This window comes from Plasmodium sp. gorilla clade G2, assembly GCF_900097015.1.
Source record: "Plasmodium sp. gorilla clade G2 genome assembly, contig: PADLG01_00_47, whole genome shotgun sequence".
In the NCBI taxonomy this organism is placed as follows: domain Eukaryota; phylum Apicomplexa; class Aconoidasida; order Haemosporida; family Plasmodiidae; genus Plasmodium; species Plasmodium adleri (nom. inval.).
In genome coordinates, this window is record NW_021628897.1 from 1 (window position 1) to 11,019 (window position 11,019).

At 16.4% G+C, this 11,019-nt stretch overlaps 3 protein-coding genes and 1 pseudogene across 4 annotated transcripts; 2 read left to right on the plus strand and 2 right to left on the minus strand.

Moving 5' to 3' along the window:
• Nucleotides 1-95: 95 nt before the first annotated feature.
• On the minus strand, nt 96-939 carry PADL01_0030800 (SNARE protein,putative; the record flags this gene model as incomplete). Its single annotated transcript, XM_028680541.1, has 2 exons — nt 96-470; nt 691-939. The coding sequence occupies 2 exons, from the start codon at nt 937-939 to the stop codon at nt 96-98; spliced, it is 624 nt and encodes a 207-aa protein (XP_028541319.1).
• Nucleotides 940-2,761: 1,822 nt separating this feature from the next.
• Nucleotides 2,762-3,055, plus strand: PADL01_0030900 (conserved Plasmodium protein, unknown function; the record flags this gene model as incomplete). The annotated part of the gene is made up of 1 exon (XM_028680542.1): nt 2,762-3,055. The coding sequence occupies one exon, from the start codon at nt 2,762-2,764 to the stop codon at nt 3,053-3,055; it is 294 nt and encodes a 97-aa protein (XP_028541320.1).
• A 2,600-nt stretch (nt 3,056-5,655) lies between these two features.
• PADL01_0031000 (RING zinc finger protein,putative) lies at nt 5,656-6,880 on the plus strand (the record flags this gene model as incomplete). The annotated part of the gene is made up of 3 exons (XM_028680543.1): nt 5,656-5,718; nt 5,951-6,276; nt 6,415-6,880. The coding sequence occupies 3 exons, from the start codon at nt 5,656-5,658 to the stop codon at nt 6,878-6,880; spliced, it is 855 nt and encodes a 284-aa protein (XP_028541321.1).
• Nucleotides 6,881-8,106: 1,226 nt separating this feature from the next.
• On the minus strand, nt 8,107-10,917 carry PADL01_0031100 (annotated as a pseudogene). The gene has a single exon. A coding segment is annotated over exon 1 (2,811 nt).
• Nucleotides 10,918-11,019: the final 102 nt, after the last annotated feature.

Consider the following 11,019-nt stretch of genomic DNA (forward strand, 5'->3'; position numbering starts at 1 on the left):
TTAAAAAAAATTAATAATATTATTAACAATTCAAAGTCAAAAAAATATAGCACATATATATAAGAGTATCTACATATATATATTTTTTTTTCATATTAAAGTATCATTATAAAGAATATAAGACTTGCTGTTAAAATAACAATTAGAAAATATAAAAAATAATTACTTGTATTACTTGTAACCCTTTCAAATATATTTCTATTTCTATCTAATAAATTGTTGGTTTCATCCATATCTCTGTCAATATCATCTAATAATTCATTATGTACTTGTATTTCATTATTTATATTATAACTAATATTTTTTAAATTATGGGTTGTACCCTCGAGAAAGTTTAATTGTTCATCTTGTAATTTCATTAATTTGTTTTGTTTTAATAACAGTTCTTCTTTATTCAAATCGTTCAAATATGTATTCTCTTCATTTTCAAATTCGTTTAAAAGTTCCATATCCATATTTAAAGAAATCTCCTATAAAAAAAAATATATATATATAAAATAATAATAAGCACATTAATATATATATATATATATAAACAGAACAATTAGAGTAAATAATAATATCATCCAGCTATGTAACACATCATAATAATATAATTTATATACATATATATAATTTTTTTTTTTTTATTATTTACCCCTTCATTCGTTGATGCATAATCTTCATATAAGTACCTATTTCTTTTTTCACCTTTTCTAATGCAGACACTTTATTCATATATTTGGTTTCATTTTTAATAAAATGCTTATCATTTTTTATATAATCATTATTTAATTGATGTACAAGAAATTTTACACTCTGATTAAATTCTGTTATTTTACCTCTCAATATTGCTCTATTTTTAGCTTTCTTTTTTTCTTTCTCACTTTGTTTTAATAGTTTTTTTATTTCTTTTCCTGTTTGTAAAGCTTTCTGATAATCTTTGTCCCATAAATCCATTTTTTTTTTTTTTTTTTTTTTTTTGTTCTAACTTATGTGTCTTAAATATATTATGTATTAATATATATTTTTGGTATATTATATTATATGTGGTAGTATTAAATGTTTATATTTCAATATATCTTTTGATAAGATTATTTCATCAACGTTCCTCTATAACAATAAAAACAAGAAATAACAGTATAGTCTCTATATTAAATAAAGTACATCCTTCTAATTGATTGTTATATTAATATTTTTTTTTTTTTTTTTTTTTTTTTTTTTTTAGGGGGAAGAGAAATTCTTCCGTTATTTATCTAATATATATTTATATGTATGAAAATTTGTGATTTATTTAAAAAAAAAAAAAAAAAAAATACAATTGATTAATCAGTTACAATATATATATGTTTTAAATTAAATATAAGAGAGAACTTTATTCATTATATATGAAATTATAAATATAACATTATATTGTATATTAAATAAACAAATATAAATATATATATAATATATATATAATAATACATATAATATTATATACTGGCCATATAAATGTTGTAAACTTTTTACAAATTTGTTTTTGCTTTCTTGAAAAGGTCTCGGAAAGATTCTACAAAAAATAAAATATAGATATGCAAAGTATATATATATATAATATATATTATTTATATTATAATTCAAAAAAAGAAAAATAAAAACTTAAAAAAAAAATATATATATATATTATATATAAGTCGTATAAAAATAATATTAATTAAATATTATGTAATAATAAAAAAATAAAAAATTTTAAGTCTATTAAAATATTAAATATATAAATAAATTTATTGTATAAATATATAAATATATATATAATATATATTTTTTTTTTATTTTATTTATTAATTCAATTTTTTTAAACAAATTTATTTTGGATTAAATTAAAATTTTTAACTTTTTGTTTATTTTGTTTTTTAAATTTCATGTTTAAAAAAAAAAAAAAAAAATTACGAATGTGGTGAGTCGTAAATATATTAATTTCATTTCATCATTTTTTATTGACCATACAAAATTGGTATTATATATATAATAAATATATATATATATATTATATATATAATAAAGAATAATATTTTTTTTATACATGCTTAAAAATAGGGGGAAAAAAGGAACTCCCTTCATAATATATATATGTATATATAATACTTAAATAATATTACGCATATTTCAAATATATTCAAATTGTGGAGGGAATTCTTATATATATATATATATATTTATATATATGTACTTATAATTTTACCTTTTAGTGCTTAGAAATTTTATAGATATACATATATTTTATTTGAAATTTATAAGAAAAAAAAATATACCTAATTTTTTTCCTCCTTGTTATAAATTGTGTTAATTAAATATATATCTTTATGTGTGTTAAATATTAGGTTTATATAATTTATTAATTTGATATATTATTTTAATATAATTTGAAGGTCAAAAAAAGAAAAATAAGAAATAAAATATAATAAAGTGTTTAAATATAATTTTATTTTTTTGGACAACCATAAATAAATATAACAATATATATGAGTAATTATTATATATATATATATATATATATATATATATATAATTCAATTGTTATAATTAATCAGACCAGCAAATTATCATAAATTATATCTATAAAATATTTTATATATTTCCCTTCCAACCTTTTTTTTTTTATTTTTTTATTTTTTTATTTTTTTATTTTTTTATTTATTTTTATTTTTATATTTTTATTTTATTTTTTGGAAGACTTGAAAACATATTTTCTTAATACTTTTATATATCAACCAATTAATAATAAAAAGAACCTATAAAAATGAACAAAAATAAATATAAAAGTAAAAAGAGATTGCCTAAAGGTAGTAAAAGATACGTACCAACACAAGAAGAAGTTGAAAGAAGGAATGCAGAAATTAATAGGAAAAAATATGAAGATGATTCAGATGAATCAGAAGAATCAAAAAATTCTGAACAGTCAGATGATGTCTCAATAAATGATGAAGATAAAAGTAAAGAAGAAAATGTTCAAAATGAAGAAGCACAAAATGAAGAACCAACAAATAAAAACTCGGAAGAAGAAAATAGTGACAATGATAAACAAAGTGAATAATAAATATATATTATATGAATTTATATATATATATGTGCCATATAAATGTTTATTATTAATCTATTATTATCACATATAAATCATTTTTTTTTTTTTTTTTTTTTTTACATTTATTTATTTTTATTTTTTACATTTATTTATTTTTATTTTTTCATTTTTATGTTTTAGTTTTTGTTTAGACTTTTTTTTTTTTTTTTTATTTTTATATAATTATTCTATATTTCATTTTTTTCTCTTTTTATTTTATCTGTTGGATAAGCAACAAAATATGCATTATATAAATATATATATATATAATTATATATATGTATAATTTATAATTATTTGAATGTGCATTTTGTAATATTTGAATATTAAAGAAGAAATTATAACCTGTTATAATATTAAAATAAGAAACATATAAATTGCAAAAAAGGAATAAAAAAATATATGTATACATAATTTTTATAAAACAATAAAGAGATAAACAAATAATAATACATCTAATCATAATAATAAAAATTTTTTTTTTTTTTTTTTTTTTTCCAAATATATATATTAAATTTTCCTACACAATTAATTTTTTATGGTCCTTTTTTAATATGAAAAATAAAATAACATATGAATATTTTTAAAACCAAGTAAAAAAAAAAAAAAAAAAATTATTATAATATAATTATCATATATATATATATATATATATAATATTATATTTTATATTTATAAAGAATACTTGATATTTTATTATTATTCCTAGTTTAACTATTATATTTTTATTTTACATATTTGTATTTTTTATATTTTTTTTTAATTTGGACTAATTTTAAATAATTTAAAAATTTTATTTTATTTGTTATTCTTTTTTTTTTTTTTTTCTCATAGTATAAAAAGGAAAAAAAAAAAATTTTAAATAAAAGCATACTTTTATATATTATTTGTAGAATATAATATTTTTTTAAATAATAAAATAATAATATATATATATAATATTATGATAATATTTTATATTTTTTTTACGTAATAAAATAAATGTATTTATATTTATGCGTGCTTTATTTAATATAAATAAATAATACATAAAATGTAATTAAAATACCATACACCATCCTCCACAAAAATAATAAAAATATAAAAAAAAAAATAAAATAAAATAACATATATATTATATATATATATATATATTTATATATTTATATATTTATCATACATAAAAACGAAAAAAAAAAATATAAATATATTTATATATGTACATATGTTTTATATTTACATACTTAAAAAAAAAATAATACAAATATGTAATAATATATAATATTTATATATTTTTTTTTAAATGATGTTTCTTTTTTTTTAAAACAAAAATTTAAAAAAAGTTTTCAAATATTTTTATATATATATTAAATATTTCAAAAATATTCATTTTTTTTATCTTAAAAATTTTATAATTATATATTTATATATTTTTAAAAAATAATATCATTTTGTTATATAATATATTAAATAATATAACAGAAAGTTTTTAATTTTATATAATAATATATTATATATATATATATAATTTAAATATATTATTATATTTTTCAATGCCATAAAAATTATATATATTTTTATTGCAAAAAAATTATATATTGAAAAAATAAAAATCGTTTGTAGAAAATTTATATTTATAAAAAGTACAATTATAATAAAATATATTATTATATATAAAATATATTATATTTTTATGTTTCTTTGGTTATTTTTATATTCATATGATTTTTTTTTTTTTTTTTTTTTTTTTTTTTTTCGTTTATTATAAATGTAATAAAATATATAAATATATATTATATTTATATAAAATATGTTTATGTATTTATTCATATATAATTTTATTTTTTTTACAAAAATATTATAATTAAGAAGATATATAATATATATATATATATATATTATATATATATATATATTATATATATATATATAATGTCATTCAATATAAAACAATAATTCGAAATAATATATAATATCTCAATAAAAAGGAAAGAGGACAAACAAACAATCCAGAAAAAAGAAAAAAATAAATAAGAATATAAAAAAAAAAAAAAAAAGAAGGAAGAAGGAAGGAAGAAATAAATAACACTTTTTTTTTCTTTCTTTTTTTTTTTTTTTTTTTTTTTTTCTTCAAATATTATCCATAGTACTTAATACTATAATTTTTGAAAATTTTTGGTAAGTACTTTATGTATGTATTTATTTTCTCAAACAAAAATATATGAAAAGAAGAATTGTATAAGAATAACATTAATATATAAAAATATTGTGAATATATTTTTGTATATGTCCTAATTTTATATGCGTGTGCAAAATTTAAATATCATCCATCTTATATATCATAATATATATATATATATATATATATATAATATGTAAAGTCTAATTTGAATTAATAACATTATGAAATTATTATAAAATTAAACTCTTTTAATGTATATTATTATTTTTTAATTTTTTTTCCAGATAAGTAAAAATATATATATATATGCCCACATATATATATATATATATATATATATATATATATATATATATTTAAATATACACATTTCCACATATTACAAATACATTTATAAAAAAAATAAAAAAAAATGGTAGAAGAGGAAAATGGAATACGTAGTTATTTTAGAAGATTATATATAAACACTTCTGACGTAAGTCTAAAAAATAGAATACAAAAAAAAGAAAATATAGAAAAAATAGAAAAAATATAAAAAGTAGAAAAAAAAAGAAAACATAGAAAAAATAATTTTCTACAATTTGTTAATTTTTTTATTAATATATAAAATTAAAAATAAATATATGTTTATTTTAATGTGCTTTTTGTCTATTCATATAATTATATATATATATATATATATATTTTTTTATTTTTCCTTTTTATAGTATGTAAAAAATTACATGACTGCTTCAGATCAAGAAATGCAAAATAATGCCGATCCAATTATGGATATAATAGCCACGGCTCCAAGTGATTCATTATATTTTATTGAAAGGATAAATCTTATATCAGCAATAATAAGTTTAAGTACATCCTTTCCATATTTAACTTACTTACTTATATATTGGAAAGATTGTTCATGTAATGATATTTTGAGGTGGTGGATTGTTATAAATAGTATCTTACAATTAATACAAGCACCTGTTAGATTTTTCTTATATTTTTTGTTAAGAAAATATAAAAGCGAAAATGAACGAATGCACATACACGCGTAAGAATAAAATTGTTTTTAAACAAGTCATTTATTTTTTTATCAACATAAATTATAATATATTAAAGCATTCAATATATATATATATATATATATATATATACATATACATATATCTATTATTTATTTTTTTATTAGATTGAGAAGACTTACCAGCTCTAAAGGTTGGAAACTTAGCAAACGATTCAGCCTCCTAAATTATTTGTGGTTCATAACTGGTACTGTAGTTATGGTTGTAACTAGAAAACATACGAAGAATTTTTACTTATGGTTTATATCTTGGACTATTATATTATCATGTATATTCCGTGTATTCTTTACAATTATATGGTTTTGTTTTTTCTTTCCTTATCATCAAAATATACCCAAAAAAAAAAAAGGAGTACCCAAAACTTTTTTCTCAGAAATTACAACATTTAAATATTGCTTAACAAGGAAATTAAAAAATGAATCATGTTCTATATGTTTATCAGATTTTATAGAAAAAGATGAAATCATGGAATTAAATTGTTTACATAATTTCCATACCAAATGCGCTAAAAAATGGCTATCACAAAAAAGACATTGTCCTTTATGTCAAAGGGACGTTATGAAACCAATATGAAGAAAAAATAAAAATAAAAAAAAAAAAAAAAAAAAAAAACACACATATATATATATATATATGTTTGAAGTTATAAAGGTATATTTATAAAGTATAATATATAAATATATTTTCTTTTCTTTTTCTTTTTTTTTTTTTTTTTTTGATATGTAACACCTTATGCTTTTTTCCTTTTATCTTTTTTAATTATATTATTATTTTTTTATTTATTATTTTTTTAAATTCTCATAAAAATAATTTATATCAATTATTTGAATGCAACCCTTTTATTATATAAATATAAATATATATATATATATATATATATATTTTTAACAACCATATGTACATATTAAATACATAAAATACATACATTAATCTACATACATATATTAATTTTTTTTTTTTTTATTATTCTTAAGTTATAAATTATAATTTGTTTATATAAAGTTTAATAATATATAATGTATGTATTTCTTTTTTGCTCTTTAATATAAAAATATAAATATAAATATAAATAGATATATATATATATTTATTTATGTATAAATAAAATTTTTATTAAAAATTTCATTTTTGTAATTTTAACTGCTTTTACAATATATAAATATATATATATTTATATATTTTTCTGAATTATTTTATAATTATAAAATTAAAAGTCATAAACAGATCATTTAATGATGAGGACAAATATTTGAACATGAAATGCAAGAATAAAGTTCCTTTTTTATGGTAACCTTTATAACAGTATAAGTAAATATAAAAGCACATGTTTATTATTTTTATTGAAAAAAATAAAAACATAATATGCCTACACATATATATAAAATTTATAGTTCATAAAAAATATATCTATATGTAACTAAACATTTTATTAAGAAATAAAAGAAGAATTTAAGAAATAGATAAGAATATATGGACTTTTTTTTTTTTTTTTTTTTTTTTTTTTTTTTATAAAATAAAACTTATATATTAAGAAAATAAATAAATAAATAAATAAATAAATAAATATATACATATATGTGTATCATTTAAAAAAAAACTAAAAACAAGATAATTTTAGAACATAAAATTCAAAAGATATTATATACACTTAGCAAACAAATTGTATAATTGCTTGGGTACATAAAATTGACATGTCATCATACATAATATATTAAATATATAAATATATATATATATATATATTTATATATTTATGTTTGTATTTATTTATAATTTTTTTGAGTCATACATATTTTATATTATTCAAAATAATCTCGGTTGGATTCCTCAATAGGCTTAATAATTGTTAAGGGATCACAGGAATATTCATGAAGCTCCTCATTAAATTTAAATTTAGAAAGATTACTCAGTAAACTATCTTTTTGTAGTGTTTTAGATGATGATAATATTGATGTTGAATTTTCTTGTGTCTTTGTAAAATCATTTGTAAAATCAATAGTTTTATTATTTGTTGTATTAACAGAAGCATCCATTTCTTCACTTTTTAAACTTTTTAAAACATCCATATATTTATTATATAAATCTTTTTTTATTTTAGACTTGTTAGATATAACAGGTTCGTTTCTTATTACTGCTTTATTATACACATTGTCATAATTATCATAATTATCATAATTATCATACTTATCATAGTTATAATTATTATTATTATTGTTGTTATTTTTTATATTTGTATATTTTTTTTTATTCTCATACGATTTATCCATTTTACTATTTGTTTTATTCATCTTATAATTATTATCATATGTATATTTATTTTTATTATCTTTATCATCATATGTATTCATTTTAACACCATGAGAATTATCACTTATTAGGAAAGTACCTTTTTTTATATTATTATAATCATTTGAACTATATAGATCATTATTATATTCATTTCTAAAACCCTTATTATTGTTATTATTATGATGACTATTATTTATCATTTCCTTATTTTTAGTTTGATTATATTTATCAACACTTATGTTAGGTCCCATATCTGAACTTAAAGAATCTAATAAAACAATACTACTATTATTACTATTAGCTTCATAACTAGTTTGAGAAATAAAATTGTAATTTTTTTTCTTACTCTTCTCATCATAGGATTTATTTCTTACATTACTATCTGTAATTTTATTATTTACATAATTATCATTTTGATCATTATTTTGTCTAGAAAGTTTGTTTATATTTCTAGAATGATATCTAGATAAATTATTATTATTATTATTATTATTATTATTTTTTTTTTTATTATTATTTTTATTGTCGTTCATATTTATTACACCCTTCACCATCATATCTTCATCAAATTCGTCTTCTAAATTAGACACATCCCCTTTATTTTGAATATCCCCTTTATTTTGTATATCCCCTTTATTTTGCGTATCCCCTTTATTTTGTGTATCCCTTTTATTTTTATTTCTATTTTTATTCTCTTCAACATAAAATAATGGAAATTTCTCATCATTTTCTTCATCACTTGTAATTTGACTCTCTAAATTATCCTTTTGATTATTTTTATAAATAGATTTATCAATAGTATCAATAAATGAACTATCCAAATTATATTTTTTCTTCATATTGATAGGTTTTATCATACTATCCCTCTTATTTATAGAATCCTTATTTATATTTTTTTTATCTATCATTATGTGATTATCATTTCCTTTTATATCATTATTTATATATTCTTTATTTTCTTGCCCCCTTTTTTTTTTCTCTCCTTTATTATATGTCCAATTTTTTTTCAAATCATAAGCCACATCATCATAATAATCATTTTTGTTTTTCTTACTATTAGAGATATCATCATTTGTATTTGTTTTATTCACAACTTTCAATTTGCTCACACTATCCATTTTATTGTCTGCATTATTTTTTTTATTATATGTATGACTAAGATTAAACATTTTTTTTAATTTTGCACTACTAAATAAAGATATATCATTATTTCCAAGATAAGATGACATATCACTAGATGTACTATGAAGTAGGTCTTCATCATTCTTATCATAATTTTTTTTTATATTTTTACTATCATTTGTATCTTTATTTTTAATATCTTCTTTCTTTACACATACATTATCAAAATGTGTATCTAGCTTTTTTTTTTCTCTTGGCAATTCTTCTTTCCTCTCTTTATTTTCATCATCATGTCCTTCATTTTTTATAGAATCATTTGTATAATTTTCCACATTTTCTTCATTTTCTCTTATATCTATATTATTTTTTGTTTTACTCTTAACTTTAGTTTTATTTGAATTAATAAAAATATTAAAATCATCATTATATTCATAGGTTAAATTATTATTGTCTTCTTCTTTATAAATGGTCTTTTCTTCATTTTGCATATTATTATATATATTTTCTTGTTCCTTCCTTTGTGTATCACCATCTATTTTGTGATTGATTCCACTTATATCACTAACAATATTTTTATGATCATGTTTAATATTTCTAACATCATATGTGTTGTCAAGATTTTGAACTTTAACACTACTATTATTATTATTATTATTATTATTATTATTATTATTATCATATTTATTAGAAGATAGTGATATATCCATTTGCTTATCCATAAAACCATCTACATAATCATAATTGATATTATATTTTTTATTTTGTTCTCGTTGTAATTCTTCCTTTAATTTTTCAATTATTACTATATTATCACTATTATTTATATTCAATTCATCTATTTCTTTTTTTAAATTATCAATAACTTTTTCATATGAATTATATTTCTTTTGAGCTTCTAAATGAAAATTATTATATACTATATGATTCTGTTCTAATTTTTTTTCTTTCTCTTCTAGTAATTGTAATTTAATATTTTTTTCATTTAAATTTTCTCTTAAAGATTTTACTTCATTTTTTAATAATGTATATTCTTCTTCTTTTTTAATATGTATTTTACTAATCTCAGTAATATTATTTTCAACAAATCTGGCATTATTTTGATACTCATCTATTTGTTTTTTTAATTCATATATAATATTTTTACTTTGTATTAACTCATTTTCATATTGTGTTTTATCAATGGCTACTTTTGTTAGTGCATCTAATGAATCATCTCTTTGTTTTTTTTATATTTCCTATTTTATTTTCGACAGATAATGTCTGTATATAAACTTCCAAATTTTTTATTTCTCCACTGACTT